Source organism: Rhodamnia argentea, chromosome 2 (genome assembly GCF_020921035.1).
Source record: "Rhodamnia argentea isolate NSW1041297 chromosome 2, ASM2092103v1, whole genome shotgun sequence".
NCBI classification, from domain to species: Eukaryota; Viridiplantae; Streptophyta; class Magnoliopsida; order Myrtales; family Myrtaceae; genus Rhodamnia; species Rhodamnia argentea.
The window spans coordinates 28,440,868-28,456,064 of NC_063151.1; the positions used below are offsets into that span (position 1 = coordinate 28,440,868).

Sequence of the window (15,197 nt, forward strand, 5' to 3'; positions counted from 1 at the left end):
TATATAGGGGCATGCACGACATTTTAAAAGCAATCAGCACTCCGATAGTTCAAAAATTAAAATTCTCATCACCAAGCTTGCAAAACAGAGGTTAGCCACAGACTCCTTCCCTTATAACTCCCTTTCCGCCAAAACCATTTCACACCTAGGGATTAAAATTCAACCAAGATTGCCAAATCAAGTGATTTTATTTTTCATGAAATTATTCTGGCCTAAGTCCTCTTTGGATCTCCAAGTGAGTCGCCAAGCTGTCGCGACCTAAAAAATAAACAAGTTAATTTCCGGGCTAATGGATTATCGGGTTAATTAATTAACTAACCTAACTCGGACTCTCCCAAGTCCATACCAAATCGCAACTTAAGGTTCGAATAATTAACAAATAATGTAATTTGAATTTGGAGTCGCCACTAATCATTTTCAGTAGGTCGATTAGAAACCTAAATAAAATAGCGGGAGAAAACTATCTTATTTCTACGAACCGGAGATTTTGAATCCGGGGATTTGGTTACGCTAGATTACTCTAACGCCCTTTCGGTACCATTTTCATGATGTCTGATTTGGCAATTTTGATGGATTTTACTTGAAACTCAAAGGTGCAGTTTTTTGGTTTTTTCCTTTTTTTTTTTCTTATGAGAATGTAAGACATTGAACTTTATGCGATATATACCATGGATGATTTAGAAAGAAAGAAAATGCAGCCAGTCATGAGCATTCACAAAAATAAATTAACATGTAATAATGCTAAACTTTGGAACACATGGCATATCTAAAATAAACAAACAAATGTTAAAACCAAGCGATTACATCTTTGTAGATCAAGATGGAGAAGATTGCCTTCTATTACACAAAATCTTACTCACGTACACGTTATAGTTTCGTTTAAGATCTCGTAGCTGGAAGAACATGGCTGTCGTCAAAAATGACAAGCAGTGGCGTTGTTGGGTGGCAAGAGGCGAAGTATGTGTCGGGACTCGTCGAAGATGATGCTCGACTAAAGCTCTTTTCTTCACTCTCGAATTTTCTCTTATGGTTTTTCTCAAGAACTCTCTCAATTCTTTTCCCCTCCAAAAAACTCCCCTTCTCTTCAAGAACTCTTCTTCTTTTATAGGCAAAGTTCTTCATCCTTCATTCTTCATCTTCCATTTTCTTCTTCTCTTCTTCATCTTCATTTTCTCATCTTCCATTTCATCTTCTCTTCTTCATATTCATCTTCTCTTCACCATCTTCCTTTCATTATCTTCTCTTCTTTATCTTCTTTTCACCATCTTCCTTTCATTATCTTCTCTTCACCATCTTCCTTTCTCCATCTTCTTTTAGTATTTGCAATACAGTCCCCGAAGTTCCAAGTATTTGCAATACAGTCCCCGAGAAAATATTTCTTTCAAGCCCAAATATTCTTGGTACATTTTTCACCCCATGTCTAGTCTAGATGCATGCTAAATTAAGTGTTCTATTTGCCCAATTATATGCCAATGCAATGTACGCTAAAAATAAATATGTGAGATGATTTTTATTTAGAACTAAAATTAGTTCTAATTTTTATGCAAAAAAATATATTAGTCAAAATTTAGGTGTCAACAGGTGGTAGAGGTCGCCGGTCTACGGCGAGGGCAACCCTTTGCCAAATCAGGTGAGAGCGACCCTCACCCAGGCAAGGGCAGCCCTCCCTTGGCCGGCGAGAAAAAGAAAAAGGAAAAATAAAAGAAAAAGAAAGAAAGAAAATTAAAAATATTCAAAAATTTTATCGTAGATAATTTAAAATAGATGCACATGTTAAAAATATTATCATGTCATTATGCAGTTACTTCGAACTTCGTTGACTAGTTAAGCAGCATTATTTAGAGAGTAGGACGAAATTATTTTAGTTTCGACGGATACGGATGGGTGACGACATTATTTGCAATTTAGGATTCGGGTATGGCGGGGTTGAGCGGTTACAATCACTCGACTTGGGAAGTTGACCAAACCCCACGTTTAATCTGGTAATTAACTTTCTGCTTAAACCCCCATCATCTCACTCTTTCGCTCCTTTATAAAGATGGCAATGAAACCTCGTTGCTGATCAAATCCAACCAGAGCTTCGTTATCATAAACAAAGACTTCGATCGGTGTTGATTCGGGAAGGAGAAGCAGATGCATGGGGACCGCCGTAATCTTGGATTAGCATACAGTACTCACAAAGAGTAAACCCTAGGCTCTAATACCATGTTAACGCATAGAGGTTTTGAGAAAAAAACGTTATTCCTCGATTTTCTGTATTCCTTTTTTTTTATATCTATTACAATGACATATATATATATATATATATATAGAGAGAGAGAGAGAGAGAGAGAGAGAGAGAGGGGAAAGACTCATAAAAATGCATAACCTTTAATTTAGCTAATTACAACTCATACACATATTTTACAGCTCATTCTCACACTACGGAGATTAGAGGTGTCAATATGGGTCTTTAACCCATTTTTTTAACTCACTTTTATTTATTTGGGTTAAATATGAGTTTAGGCCTATAAAACCTATTCAAATATGGGTTTTAACTCAACCCATTTTTGACTCATTTTAGACCCGTGACCTATAGCTTCGCAAGACAACTTTTATTCACTTGTAATACGCCACCCACTACCTCCCGCCGGCCACAATAGCCCACTCGCTGCCCTCCTGCCCGGGCGAGTGACTCAAAAGCGAGAGCCCAAGCCCTCGCACGCCCTTCTTGATGAAGCACGGGAAGAGGTTGTGGGAGTATGCGGCTCCGGACAAAGGGCTAAACCGGTCCTTGAACGAAGTGATGGTTAGCCATAGCCTGGTGATTGCGAGGCTGATGGCGGCGGCGGTGGGCGTGCCACGATTGCAGCGATGGTAGCGGGGGACGGGCATCGGTGACGGCAGGCGAGTGGGCCACAGGGGCGGCGATGGGCGGGTCACGATGGCAGCAGGCGAGGGGGCAACGGGGGCCGGTAGGCGGGCGAACCACGGTGGCGGCGGCAGGCAATCGGCGGTAGCGGCAAGCGATTGGCGAAACAGTTTTTACATTTTTTTTATTTTATAAAATAGATATTTCATGATTTGGTTAAATATGTAAATATTTAAATTATGCGGGTCGGGTCAGGTTGGGTATGGGTCGTAAAATTTATACTACGTGAAAATGGGTTAAATGGATCAATATGAGTCGGATCATATTCGACTTGATCCAAATCCGACCCGACCCACCCATTTAACACCTTTAGCAGAGATGCAAGAACCTGCTTATGAGCAGTGTTGTTGAAGTCCAAAACTTTCACTTACTAGTTGGGGATTAGTTGAAGTTAAGAACGTGGAATTCGCTGCATTATCTAGGGAGTTCGTAAGTTCTCCATTATAAACGGATGAGAGTGGGGGTTCCAAGAAATATAACAACACTATTTGCCAGTTGTTACACGAGAATTGCTCGCTCAAACCCACATTGATGGAGCAGATACCAATCACAATCGTCAAACGGTGACATCTAGAATTTTCTACATTAATTGATAATATTTAGAATGTAAAGATCCATAAATAATTTACCTGGATGATACTCTAGACAATTTGTTTAAATAGAAAAAGTTAGACTTTGTTGCATAATTAGTTTTAAAGTGTGCTGTTTTGGTAATTTCATAAAGTCCGTGACCCGTTCATAGTGTCAATAAAGTATTCACGTGTTTTCAGGTAACGAATAAATGGCATTCTGTATTTAATTCAGTGTCACTTTCTACACGAAAAAATGCCAAAAGATTAGTGTGATATTACATGCACTGTAATTACATGGCAGTTGTTATGTATTAATGATTTGCATGTGATGAGACTATGTGCCGAATGACGGTGGTTTTATGAATAAGAGTTTGTGGGTTTGTAAATGATGATAAATCGAAATTTGGTTTTCGTTGTCAATACGGGACATGCCAAGAGACAGTGATGATAAAACTGTACATGGAAATTGTTATGTTATGATGATTTGCATGTCGGTGATGCCGGCATACTCCCATTGGATCCACTCCTCTTTATGTGCTATCTGCTGTGAAGCATCCCATTTTGCTCGCTGTTGTGCCCTACCCATAAGAATGGACTTGGCACTGCCTACTTCTCCTCGAAATGTGGTGGATATCTTTGCACAGCCTATTCTCCATAGACTGAACTCCCTTGTATGTGCATGTATGTAAGGCTTTGAGAAAAGATCGATACTCTACTGTCTAAGGTGGGTCTCTACTAGATTGAGAGGGCATAAAATCCTATGATTATACCCGAGATAATATGGCTTGTATAGTCAAATATGAATTGAGTTACCTGTTATGAGAATGAGTATGAAATAATTATCATTATGCAGTTGCGCAGTAGTTTATTTATCCCCGCTGATAGAGAGCACACTTGTGATTGACGGGGTTAAGGCGTTTATGATTCCATCCCCCATTAATTAGTGGTGACAATACCTCATTAGTTGTCCTGGCTAGATACTCCCTGTGTATATTAGTGAGTTACTATGTGGTAGTTGCGCAACTTGAAATAATACGTCTTATGCTTGCACTTGAGTGAATAATTCTATGCCACTTTGGCCAGTAATTTTCTTTTTCATATCATAGAAAGACTCGTGTGTTTACTCGTATTCAATTTGTGTATACAAATATTTTAAGCTCAGTCTTGCATTCGTGTAGTTTTGTTTGATACCGGCCAAGTTGTAAGATGATCTCTGTCTTAAATGTAAAGATTTCAAAATGAGCGAAGCTCATCTCGAGATATTTTTGAGAATGATCGAGTTCAAAGTTTAGGGACATTCAGATAAACATTTCAGAAGACTCTTCAAAGACCGGATCAGAATTCACAGTAAAAGCAGGGGTGCATTTTCAGTATTGGGAAGTTTTCATTCCGTATAGTAATGAAATAAAACGATTGTGTACATCATTTAAGGTTAGATTACTTGTACTTTTCTGGGTTTAAATTGTACCAAAATTTTAGGGCGTGAGATTAATTGTGGAGATTCATCTAGAGGATTGGTGGACGGATGTATCCTCATTAAGACCCATTCACCATCGTCGCTCTCCTGATTTTCGTTTTGTGTTATTTTTTCCTTTTACTAAATTACCCCCCTCTTTTTTTGTCTTACTAAATTACCCTTACACCAGGAGAAATGCCCAAAAAAAAGCACCCAACTTGCGACTTTCCAAAGTTCGATTTGTACACTGTGCCATATAAATAAGTAAGCCCGTGGTTCATGTTGTATGTGGTAAATGCATCTAAACCGCAAGCTAGTGGGAGCCACATTGGATCCGGCCTATTCCATAGTCCATAGAGAAAATTATCAAAAAAAGTCCTAAATTTATTGCACTTTGACCAATTCAATCCTAAACTTTTCAATTTTGTAAGTCCTAAACCTTTTGAAAATTTGTCAATTGAGTCCAGCCGGCCAATTTTAGCCGGAAATCACTAATGCGGATGTTGGACGTTGGACGTTCTACGTGGCACAACCGATTGACTGGCGTGGACAGGGTGAGGGTCGCCGGACGGCCCTAGCTATTTACAAGCAAGGGATGGCAAATCTCATCGGCCATTGGGTGAGGCCCGCGAAATCCTTGCTAGTCGCGGCCCTCGCTGGTCGCAGCCATTGGACGAGGGCCTAGACCTTGCAAGCGGGAAGGGCTTCAAGGCTCTCGCATTGGCCAAGTCATGGATTTCGGATTAAAATTGATTGAATAGACTCAATTGGCAAAGTTCCAAAGCGTTTAGAACTCAATTGATAAAATTAAAAGGTTTAGAGTTGAATTGGCCAAAATGCATTAAATTTAGGATGGAATTATGTTAATTCCGATGTATACGAATTGGTGTCAAAGTTATGTGCAAGGAATGGCTGGGATTGAGCAGTTCCAATGACAATCAACTGCTGCAAGAAGACCCATCGCATTAATGGCGGAGATCCATGCAAAGGCTCGGATTCGGGTCGGATACGCATCAATGGCGGAGATCCAGGAGAAAAGAGGCGCGTCACTAGAATTGGGAAGTTGACTGGTGATTAAGGATTTGTATGATAACGTTTCTGTTTCTGGGAATATATTTAGAACAGAAACATTTTTTTGTGTTTCTGTTCCCGGCTACTATTTTTAAGAACAAAAACGCATTTGGCTAGTAAAAAAAAAAAAAAAAATACTTTTTTCACTAAAAAGAAGGATCTGCAATTGGGGGCCGGCGAGGGCGGAAGCCGGCGATTGGTGACGGTGGCGGCTACCGGGGGGGGCAATGGCAGCCGGCGACCGATGGTGGTGGCGGGGGGCGGCGAGCAGCGGCGGCCGATCGGCGAAGGGTGGGCGGCAACCGGCGGCGGCCGGCGACCTACAACGGGAGGCGGCAGCCGCGTCAACTCCTCGCTGACGATGGTGGGCTGTGGTGACTTGCACAAGCTCGCCCTCGAGTTGTTTCCAAAAAGCATTCCGAAGAACAAGAAACAAGTTTTTTTTATTCCTTAATTTTGCTTCAAAAGTGTTCTTTTTCTCAAAAGTATTCTACGAAACACTTTTGGAACACTTTTTTATCATACACGTTTCTGTTTCGAAAGTGTTCTCGGAACAATTTCGGAGCAGAAACACTTTCCAGGGAGTGTTACCATACAGGCCCTAACTTTCTGCAAACCCTCCATCATCTCACTCCCTCACTCCTATATAAAGATGGCAGCCAAACCTCAATGCTCATCAGTAATGAGTTCCCAGTTCCAACCAGAGCTTCCTAATCATAAACAAAGACAGAAGCATAATGGATAGTAGATGCATGGGGATGTTCCTACTGTTGATCCTCGTACTGGCTCCTGGTAAGACCCCACTTGCCATCGTCACTCTTCTGCTTTTCATTTTTGTGTGTTTCTTTATTTTCCTTAAGTAGAATCCCTATTCAAGAAGAGATGCCCGCATCCCTCTCAATCCCATCCACGTGTTAATTTATTTGGAACATTGCTGCGACATAAAATTCGAGAACCTTAGATTAATGAATTATTAGGTTAATTATTCAACTAACCTAACTCGGACTCTCCCAAGCCTATACCAAATCGTAACTTAAGTTTATTTATGAAAAAATTATTCAATTGGAGCCACCACTAATTGTTTACGGAAGGTAACCTTAATAAAATATCAGGAGAAATATCTTATTTCTGCAAATCGGAGAAAATGAGTTCGGGGACTTGATTACATTAATTGAAAAAATTAATGCCATTTCGGTACCAATTTTGATGAAAAGTCCCTTTCTGATTGATGATGTGAATTGAACGAATTTGATTGATTTTCTTTGGAAATATGCAAATGCAAACTACATAAATGACATGAAAATATTCATGAATGCCAACATAGCAATGATATGCAATAACAAATGATTTTTTTGTATTTTTGGATTTAAGGACCACCACTATGAAAACATGCCTTAAAATGCAATAACAACCAATTCAACTTAAGAAAATGATTTCTCAAAGTCTTAACTTGTATTAGATGTTATTTATGACGTGAAAATGGACCTTCGATATGATTAACCATAGAAAAATGGACTTTATTTACATAAATTAAAATAAAGCAAGTATGAACAAAAATAAACAAAAATGCCCATAATGTACCTTTTTTCGATAAATTCGCTCATTTCCAAAGATTAGGCCTAGAGTAAAATCCCCTACATACTTGAAGATTTGAGTCGGTATGCGGATAAAGGTATAAAATAACATCATCCCTTTATACAAAGGGCAGAACATGAAATTCTATACTAAATTATAATCTTATTCCATAAAATCATGGCTAGGGAAATATAATTTATTTTTCAAAAGGACAAGGCCCAAGGGATCATATATTATAGGCATGTTTGTTTATAAAATTGCAAAATATATAGAAATAAAACAATCAAACAAACATGACCAAAAAAGGCAAGAGTGGACCAACTTGTTTAAATTTTTGAAAATGTGGAAACTGTTGGCCGAAATTGTGAAAGTGGGGGTCCACCTTTCCTCATCCAAAGTTCGATTTAATTTGAGAAGATTATCTTTAAAATTTGAAAATTTAATTTCAAATAATTCTCAAAATTTGGATAATTATCCAATCCAAATAAATCTCATCCTAATGCCATTCAAACAACTCAATAAGCAAGAGATAATTACCTAGAAGAAAGTTCATCCACAACGTGGAGGTAGCATCAAATAAAGATATGTGCAATCTCTTCAAGATAATGATCGGGATTCGGATTTGCAAATCAAACCACAATATGCTCAGGATATGCAGAATATTCAATGAGACGTGTGAATCGACCAACTCGAAATAACGAACGTTGAAAATATTCTGAGATAAGGAAGTCACCTGACTTGGTGAATTGATTGCCAATTTTTTTTTTTTTTGAAGCACACGTCCTCGTGGATCACATACCGAACGTGGACCAGTTCTGCAAGGCACTTCCCTCAGGACTTTGTTGCTTGTGAATGCTCCAAAAGGCTTCACTTCATTCACGTAGCTTTGGCTTTCCCTGACTTCAATCTTCAACTAAACTCGGTGAGATGTGACGAGAAAAGACAAAACTTGGGTCCACAGCCTCCAAATCTTGAACTTGGAACACCGTGCAAATGAGCAGTAGCTAGAGATGCAATATGTCAGGGCCTTGATAGTGGACCGAATTGTCCAGGTAATCTATTTCAATTCCTCTTTGACTAAAAGACCAAATCTGCTCCCTTTGATCTCCTCATCAATTCTCGGGTAGTAACGCGTCAAGAATGATCGTGGCGTTTTGGGACAGAAGACCTGCGAAAACAAACTGAAAAAAACGTGATATTCGGTCTTGCAAATCCCCAGTGTACGCTGGTCCGCTGGTGCAAATGTTTAGACCCGAAGTGAATGTATTATTATGGTCTTTTGACTATGGAGAATGTGGATCTCCACTCCTGGCCACTTGCCGACTCCTCTCTCTGGCCGTGTGAATAATGAAGTGGCCCTCTTGTGGACATTGCAAAGGAAGACCAAAAGGAAATCGTTTCCGTGAGAGTCACGTAGCTAAAAAAATCAATACAGAGAAAGGACAAAACAATGAAAAGAAAACTTCCCCCCTTGTTGCTTTTTGGACCGAGAGAAAGAGTTGATGGTCCAAGTCTTCTCCTCTCAGGCATGTTCTCTTTTTGGACGAAGCTCTTTGATGAAGACCGAAGCTCTCTGATGAAAACTCTCACGTGGCCGTGTTTGACAATTGTGTGGCCTCCTCCAACCCTAGGCTATAAGGCTCTATTTACAGGCAATAAGGACCTCAATCCTTATCAAGGTAGGATTCATTATTGACCGTCGGATTTAAAAATTTTGAATATGAAGAGTCTTAACCTATTAAAACACTTCAATATTTTTGTTCATGGAGGGAGTCATTGGCCTCCTCGAATTTTTATTGTCTTGTGGACTTATCTGTACAATTCCGGGCTTAAATCGGGCTTTAATTAATTAAATAGACAATTAATTAAAAGCCTCGCACATTTAAATAATAAAATATGTCCATACCCACATCAAAATTCGGCACACTGCATGTCATGCCTTGGACGAGATTCCCAATCAAATCGTGGGCTTGATTCACTCAACTCGGGCTCAATTAAGGCTTTTTTCATATAATGGATATTTAATTAAAAGCCTTAATTATATAAATGAACTTGAACGGGCTTGAATTGAGCTCAAAATAGGTCCAATTGCCTTGATGATTTTCGGCACTGCCTCATCCCATATTATCGAAAATTTTCGCTTCAAGTCTGGTCTAGTCGCTTGTCAAATTAAGCTCAATTGGCTCACCTCTGGTCTACATGCAAGGATGACTGAGAGAAAAATAAAAATGCGATACATCATGGATTAATTTTTGGTGAGAACTAAGGCTAATTCTCATTTTATGCTTAAATGAATAAATTAAAGGAAATCAAAATTTAGGTGTCAACCGACATGTTGTGAAATCGAGAGTGCGTAAAAATCTTTTGTCAAACTATACACAAATTCAATTATCGTGAATGACGAGGAGACACCATTCGCGAGTGTAACGTCTTTCACACCTATTCGAAAATGGCGTTTGTGTCATGTGTATTCCTACAGACAGATTCCCTCATAAAATTCTCGGAAAAAATGACTCGTGTCATGTGCTTTCTCATGGACGGATCGTCTAACAAAAGTCATCTTGAGTACTTGCTATGCTTTTGTTGCAAATTCGATAACAGACCGAGAGATAGAAGTACTAAACAGATCGCTGAAAGTCACAATCATAACGGGAGACTACTTTCTTTTTTTTTTTTATTGTAGACTAAAAATGTATAGATCGTTAGATTTAGCAAGATTCACATGAGATCCATCAAATCTGACAGTTGTTAAGCATTCTAATAGATAAAACACATTCTTCGAATTGAATACTCATGCATGTTTGCGTGTCGGGTCTAATAAGGATATGTGGTGCAGAGGAAGTTGTGGGGAGCGATAAAGGACGTAGCGCTATTCTGAGGTAAATTTAAATAAACTGTACAATCTATTTTTCTATTATATGTGTGATTGTTTTGATTCAGATTAAGATACAACCCATCAATCCAAAATTTTCGTTTACTAGTTGGGGTACTAATCTGTACCCCCGCAGTAGATGACGTCAAGAAAATAGAATGTGCTGCATTATCTAAACATTTTCAACGGATAAGAAATATATTGACATTATTTGCTAGTTATAATACGAGAATTACTTGCTCAACACGTTGATGGAGCAGACATACCGATCACAATAGTCAAGCGGTGTGGAGACCATCACATTACTTGGGAAATCTAGAAATTTCTATATTAGTTGACAATACTTAGAATGCAAAGATCCATAACTAGTTTACCTGGGTGATAATGTAGACAATTTTTTTAATTAGACAAAGTTGAACTTAATTGCATAGTTAGTTCAAAAGTGGGCTGTTTTGGAAATTTTATAAAGTCCGTGACATGAGCATAGGATAAATGAAGTATTCACATGTTTCAGATAGCAAATAAATTGCCTTCGGTATTGCCACTGTCTACACAAGAAATGCCAAGAGATTAGTGTAATATTATTTGTACTATAATTACATGGCAATTGTTATGCAGTATTGATTTGTGTGTGACGAGACTATGGGTCGATTGATTATTGTTTATGAAGAAGAGCTTGGGGGGTGTGAAGGTAGGTTTGGACTATATCTTTGTTGTCTCTCAATTGAAGGAATCAGGCTCTGCTGAGCTCCTAACAAGAACTATGATTTATTGAATGTTAAAATAGAGTTATTCGGTGTGTGTGTTTTGTTCCTGAGGCTTTCCTGTCCGTGTTTACCGACCAGCAAACTTTCTCGTAGATAGCAAAATAATACCTGGATCCAGAGCAAACATCCTAACATAGAGGTCTTGCCCACCTTCATTGCATGCTCTCATATCAATCAAGTCCCCAAACCACAGCAAACATCCATTTCCTCCACCTTCGGAATCTATATTAGCGTATGCCATACAAGAGCAGTTCCTTTTGCAAACCATTTCACAGTCTTGAAGATCCATGCTCCTGTAAAACCAGGACCTCTGTGAATCTGGCAGTTTTAAACCAGAGTACTTTCTGAATATGTCTCCTCTACAGTCCAAAGTGTTTGTCCTAACACAACCAAGCCGGTTCAATGTACTCCGTTCTTGTGGGACCTTCGGTGAAAATCCATTCAGGTACTCGCACAATGGGGACTTGTTGATGTTGCAGATAGCGTAGGCTCCGCAATATGCGTAAAGGTCACAATCATCTGATGGTCCAGCGAGAAATAGAACCCAACTCTGTGTTTGGTCAACCCATGTGAAGCGCTGCACAACACCGTCTGGATTCAAGTACAAACGGGATACTACTGACATGTTGAGGAATTTGTAGTGGCAGTACATCTCCTGCTCAGTCAGAACGAATTCATACTTGTAGTTCAGATTTGGGTTCAAATTAGGCATTCCACCATATCTGACGCCAATCCATGGTCCTAACCTAGACTTGATGGTGGAACGCTGCATGAGAAGTATCTGGGGAAACCCATTCGGGTCAATTTGGAATGAGAAATTACCTGGAGAAGGATCATCTACACTCTTCCAAGACGTCAGATACCGATCAAACCCCGTGATTCTGTTCCTTCCTAACTTCATTCCTGCCAGAAAACTATCTGTTGGATAGTCAAAACTCTGCCATAGGAAATTATCAGAACCAGTATTGCCTAAATCTCTCACTACAAGATTCCCTGAGTCCAGAAGCTGAGCAACTGGATTACGTGAGGCCATTGATGAGTTGGAAGACCAGATTTCACTCTCATTTCCATCAAGAAGGATGAGACTTCCCTGTCTAGTGATCTTCAGAGTACCGGATGAATCAGTGAGGGGACTGACTCTGTTGGCAACCCATTTTCTTGTACCATACTCCGAGGTAATGCTTTGGTGGATTCTGGAGGCTGAAGAATCCTAGTTCGAATGTACCCCCAGCTGAAACTATGCTCTTGCCATGTTGCATCGATTGATCTGCAGTTAACGTATCAAGTGCGCCGGAAATCCCCATGATAGCAGATGATGTGAATTGCAAGAGAATAATCAAGACCACTGTTCCCATGCAGATTGAACCTGCAAATTAACCAGAGAATAGAAATGATTGAAGACTAGACTGCAGACTGCAGTCTCAGAAAGTTCGATAAGGATCACTGGGTCATCCTCATCATGTTTGGCTTTTGGAGGTCATTAGAAAAGGTTCTTCAAGAGGCCATCATTCCTATAATAGAAAAGCCGTGCATAATAGTCCCCTCTGCAGATCGAGCACCCACCGTGGATATGTATAAAGCAATACCAATACTCAATAACCAGAAATCAAGTATATAAAAACCAGATAAAGCATTTCAACAAAGGTTTATGCATAATAAAAATACTCGTCTTATCAACGAATCAAATGACAATGCGTGGATCAATCTCAATTCAATATAAATGGTCCTATTTCATTAACCAATCTCGTGCTCAGATATCTAATCATGATCACTTATAATGTCCTGTGACAAGGCGACCAAGATTCCTCTTTCCTAGGTCTCCACCTATATTGCCTATGGCCAACCCATAATGATATCCTAACATTAGTATGCGCACCCACAAGCCCCTTAATGGGCTCTTAGAGATACTGCGCACCAACACAAACCCACAACAACATCCTCCGAAATCCAAAAAGCCAATCCGAAATCTATATCACAAACAAAACAAAGCATATGATCTTTCTCAACTCCGTTCATTAATCAGAATACATTTCACAAGACATTTCTCAAACCATTTAGAACTCTTCATAAACCAAATTCACAGGTCAAAGGTTTTCACATAACGTTTCTCAAACCATTCACAAATAACCTCAAAGTAGTAAATATTTGATCCATATTTTTATGCAACAAACAAGCTCTTTCATAAATCATAATGTATCGAATCTCTATTTCTTTCGACACATGATTTCGTAAATTGATAGAAGAGATAGCACTACTCACTTGAGAATGCCCAAAATCATACAACGTAGTTATACGCGATGACAATCTCATAATCCTATCAATTGAACAAGAATCGACGTCAAAACCAAGTAAAACATTACTTTAACGAACAACTCAGACTAAATTACGCTTAATTGCCAACAAAACAACTCACACACGCTCACAAATTGCTTGTCCGATGCGATTATTCGAAGCCGTTCGCAACCCGGAGCTTGCACGCCGAACTTGGTCACGCCACAACTCTCTTTGCCGAGCTCCTTTACAAGTGAGCTTATAGTTAAAAGAAAGCTCTTTTGTAGTATTAGAAGGTCCAAAGCTTGGCCAATCCAAAATATAGCCCGCAACCGACGAAATTCGGCTCTAAAGCTACTGGTCGAGTACTCTTCATCACTCGCCCTCAACTTCGAAAATTTCTTTTGGGCAAACCGTAAGTCCAAGTCGAGTTCCGTAAAATCCTACGGTGCTACAACACCCTAAAATATCAAACCCCCATAATTTCTTAGATTAACAACTTCTAAATCGGACACCGCAATTCAAAATTCACTTAACTCCCAATTTGAGTCCTAATTTTGAGAACTATTATGATTAGACGAACAAAAGTCTTAAATCCTTACTGTTGCGAAACGAAGTAAATCCGGCTTGGTGAGGCTCCCCAGGCGTGTGCCCCTTCACCTTTTCTTTCTTCTTTCTCCTTTCGTTTCTTTTTCTTTTTTCCTTTCCTTTCTTCTTTTTCCTGCGTGCTCGTGAATGTTGCTTCCTCCTGACAAAGTCAAATATTACGCAGGAAAGTGTGTAGTAAACTAACTCGAGTAGTTGAACAGACCATCTGGACCGTTATCTTCCGAAAATGACGTGAAGACTTGTAGTTACAGCAGACCAGTCGACTCTCCTGAGCTACGAGTCATTATGCAGGGGAATGAATCTAATTGACTGATGCCGGTCATTCCTAAGAATGGCCATCGAAGCAAAAATTGAGTTCAAGTAAAGTTGACGGGCTTAAGGTCGTGGACTCTGATAGCTTCCCTCTTGGCTCCCCCAAGAGAAAAACAGTCCCCAGAAAACGGAGTGAAAACAGAGAGGCAATTTTACTGCTTCCTCACCTTCCAGCACACCATTCTGCCATCTTCATGGGTCGGGCCGTAGGGGTGTGGAAACCGAAACTGAACCGAACCGGCGGTCCATTGAAAAATAACCGTTCTTTTTTTCGGTTTGGGCTTTCGGTTAACCGAACCGAACTGAAAATCTTCCTTATTCTTAATATTAGCAGTTCTGGAAAAAATAACCTTTTTTTATTTTTCCTTTCTCCCTTTTTTTTTTTTTGTAAAAAGGGCCGGCAAGGGGCTGCGACCCATACACCATGTGAGGGCTCTACAGCGCTCTGCCAGTGGTCAGCCGCCTCACCGCTCCTTTTCACCAAAAAAGGAAAAAGAAAAGGAAACTAAATCGAATTTTCGATTAGGTTCTGGTAACAATTCGGTTTGGTTCAACCACTCACCTTAACGGTTTGGTTCGGTTTGGATTTAACCGAACCGAACATGATTTTTGGTTAGGCTCTGGTCACAATTCGGCTTGGTTCAGCCGCTCATCTTAACGGTTTCGTTGAAAACCCTAACGTATACAGGTCCTCAAATTCGTTAAAAAAGAAAATGATGTTGACCAGTCACGATAGATAGTGCCAAGACCATGAGCAGCTTATGCTTGTTTTGGTTCGTCT

General features: G+C 39.7%; 1 protein-coding gene across 1 annotated transcript in view; it reads right to left on the reverse strand.

Annotated features, from left to right (window-relative positions):
* Positions 1–12,137, reverse strand: part of LOC115733500 (G-type lectin S-receptor-like serine/threonine-protein kinase At4g27290) — a 56,016-nt gene extending 43,879 nt beyond the window's left edge. The window contains 1 exon segment of the mRNA XM_048273942.1: positions 11,333–12,137. Coding sequence (XP_048129899.1) covers positions 11,333–12,125 — 793 coding nt within the window. The 5' untranslated portion in view covers positions 12,126–12,137.
* Between the last annotated feature and the right edge of the window lie 3,060 nt (positions 12,138–15,197).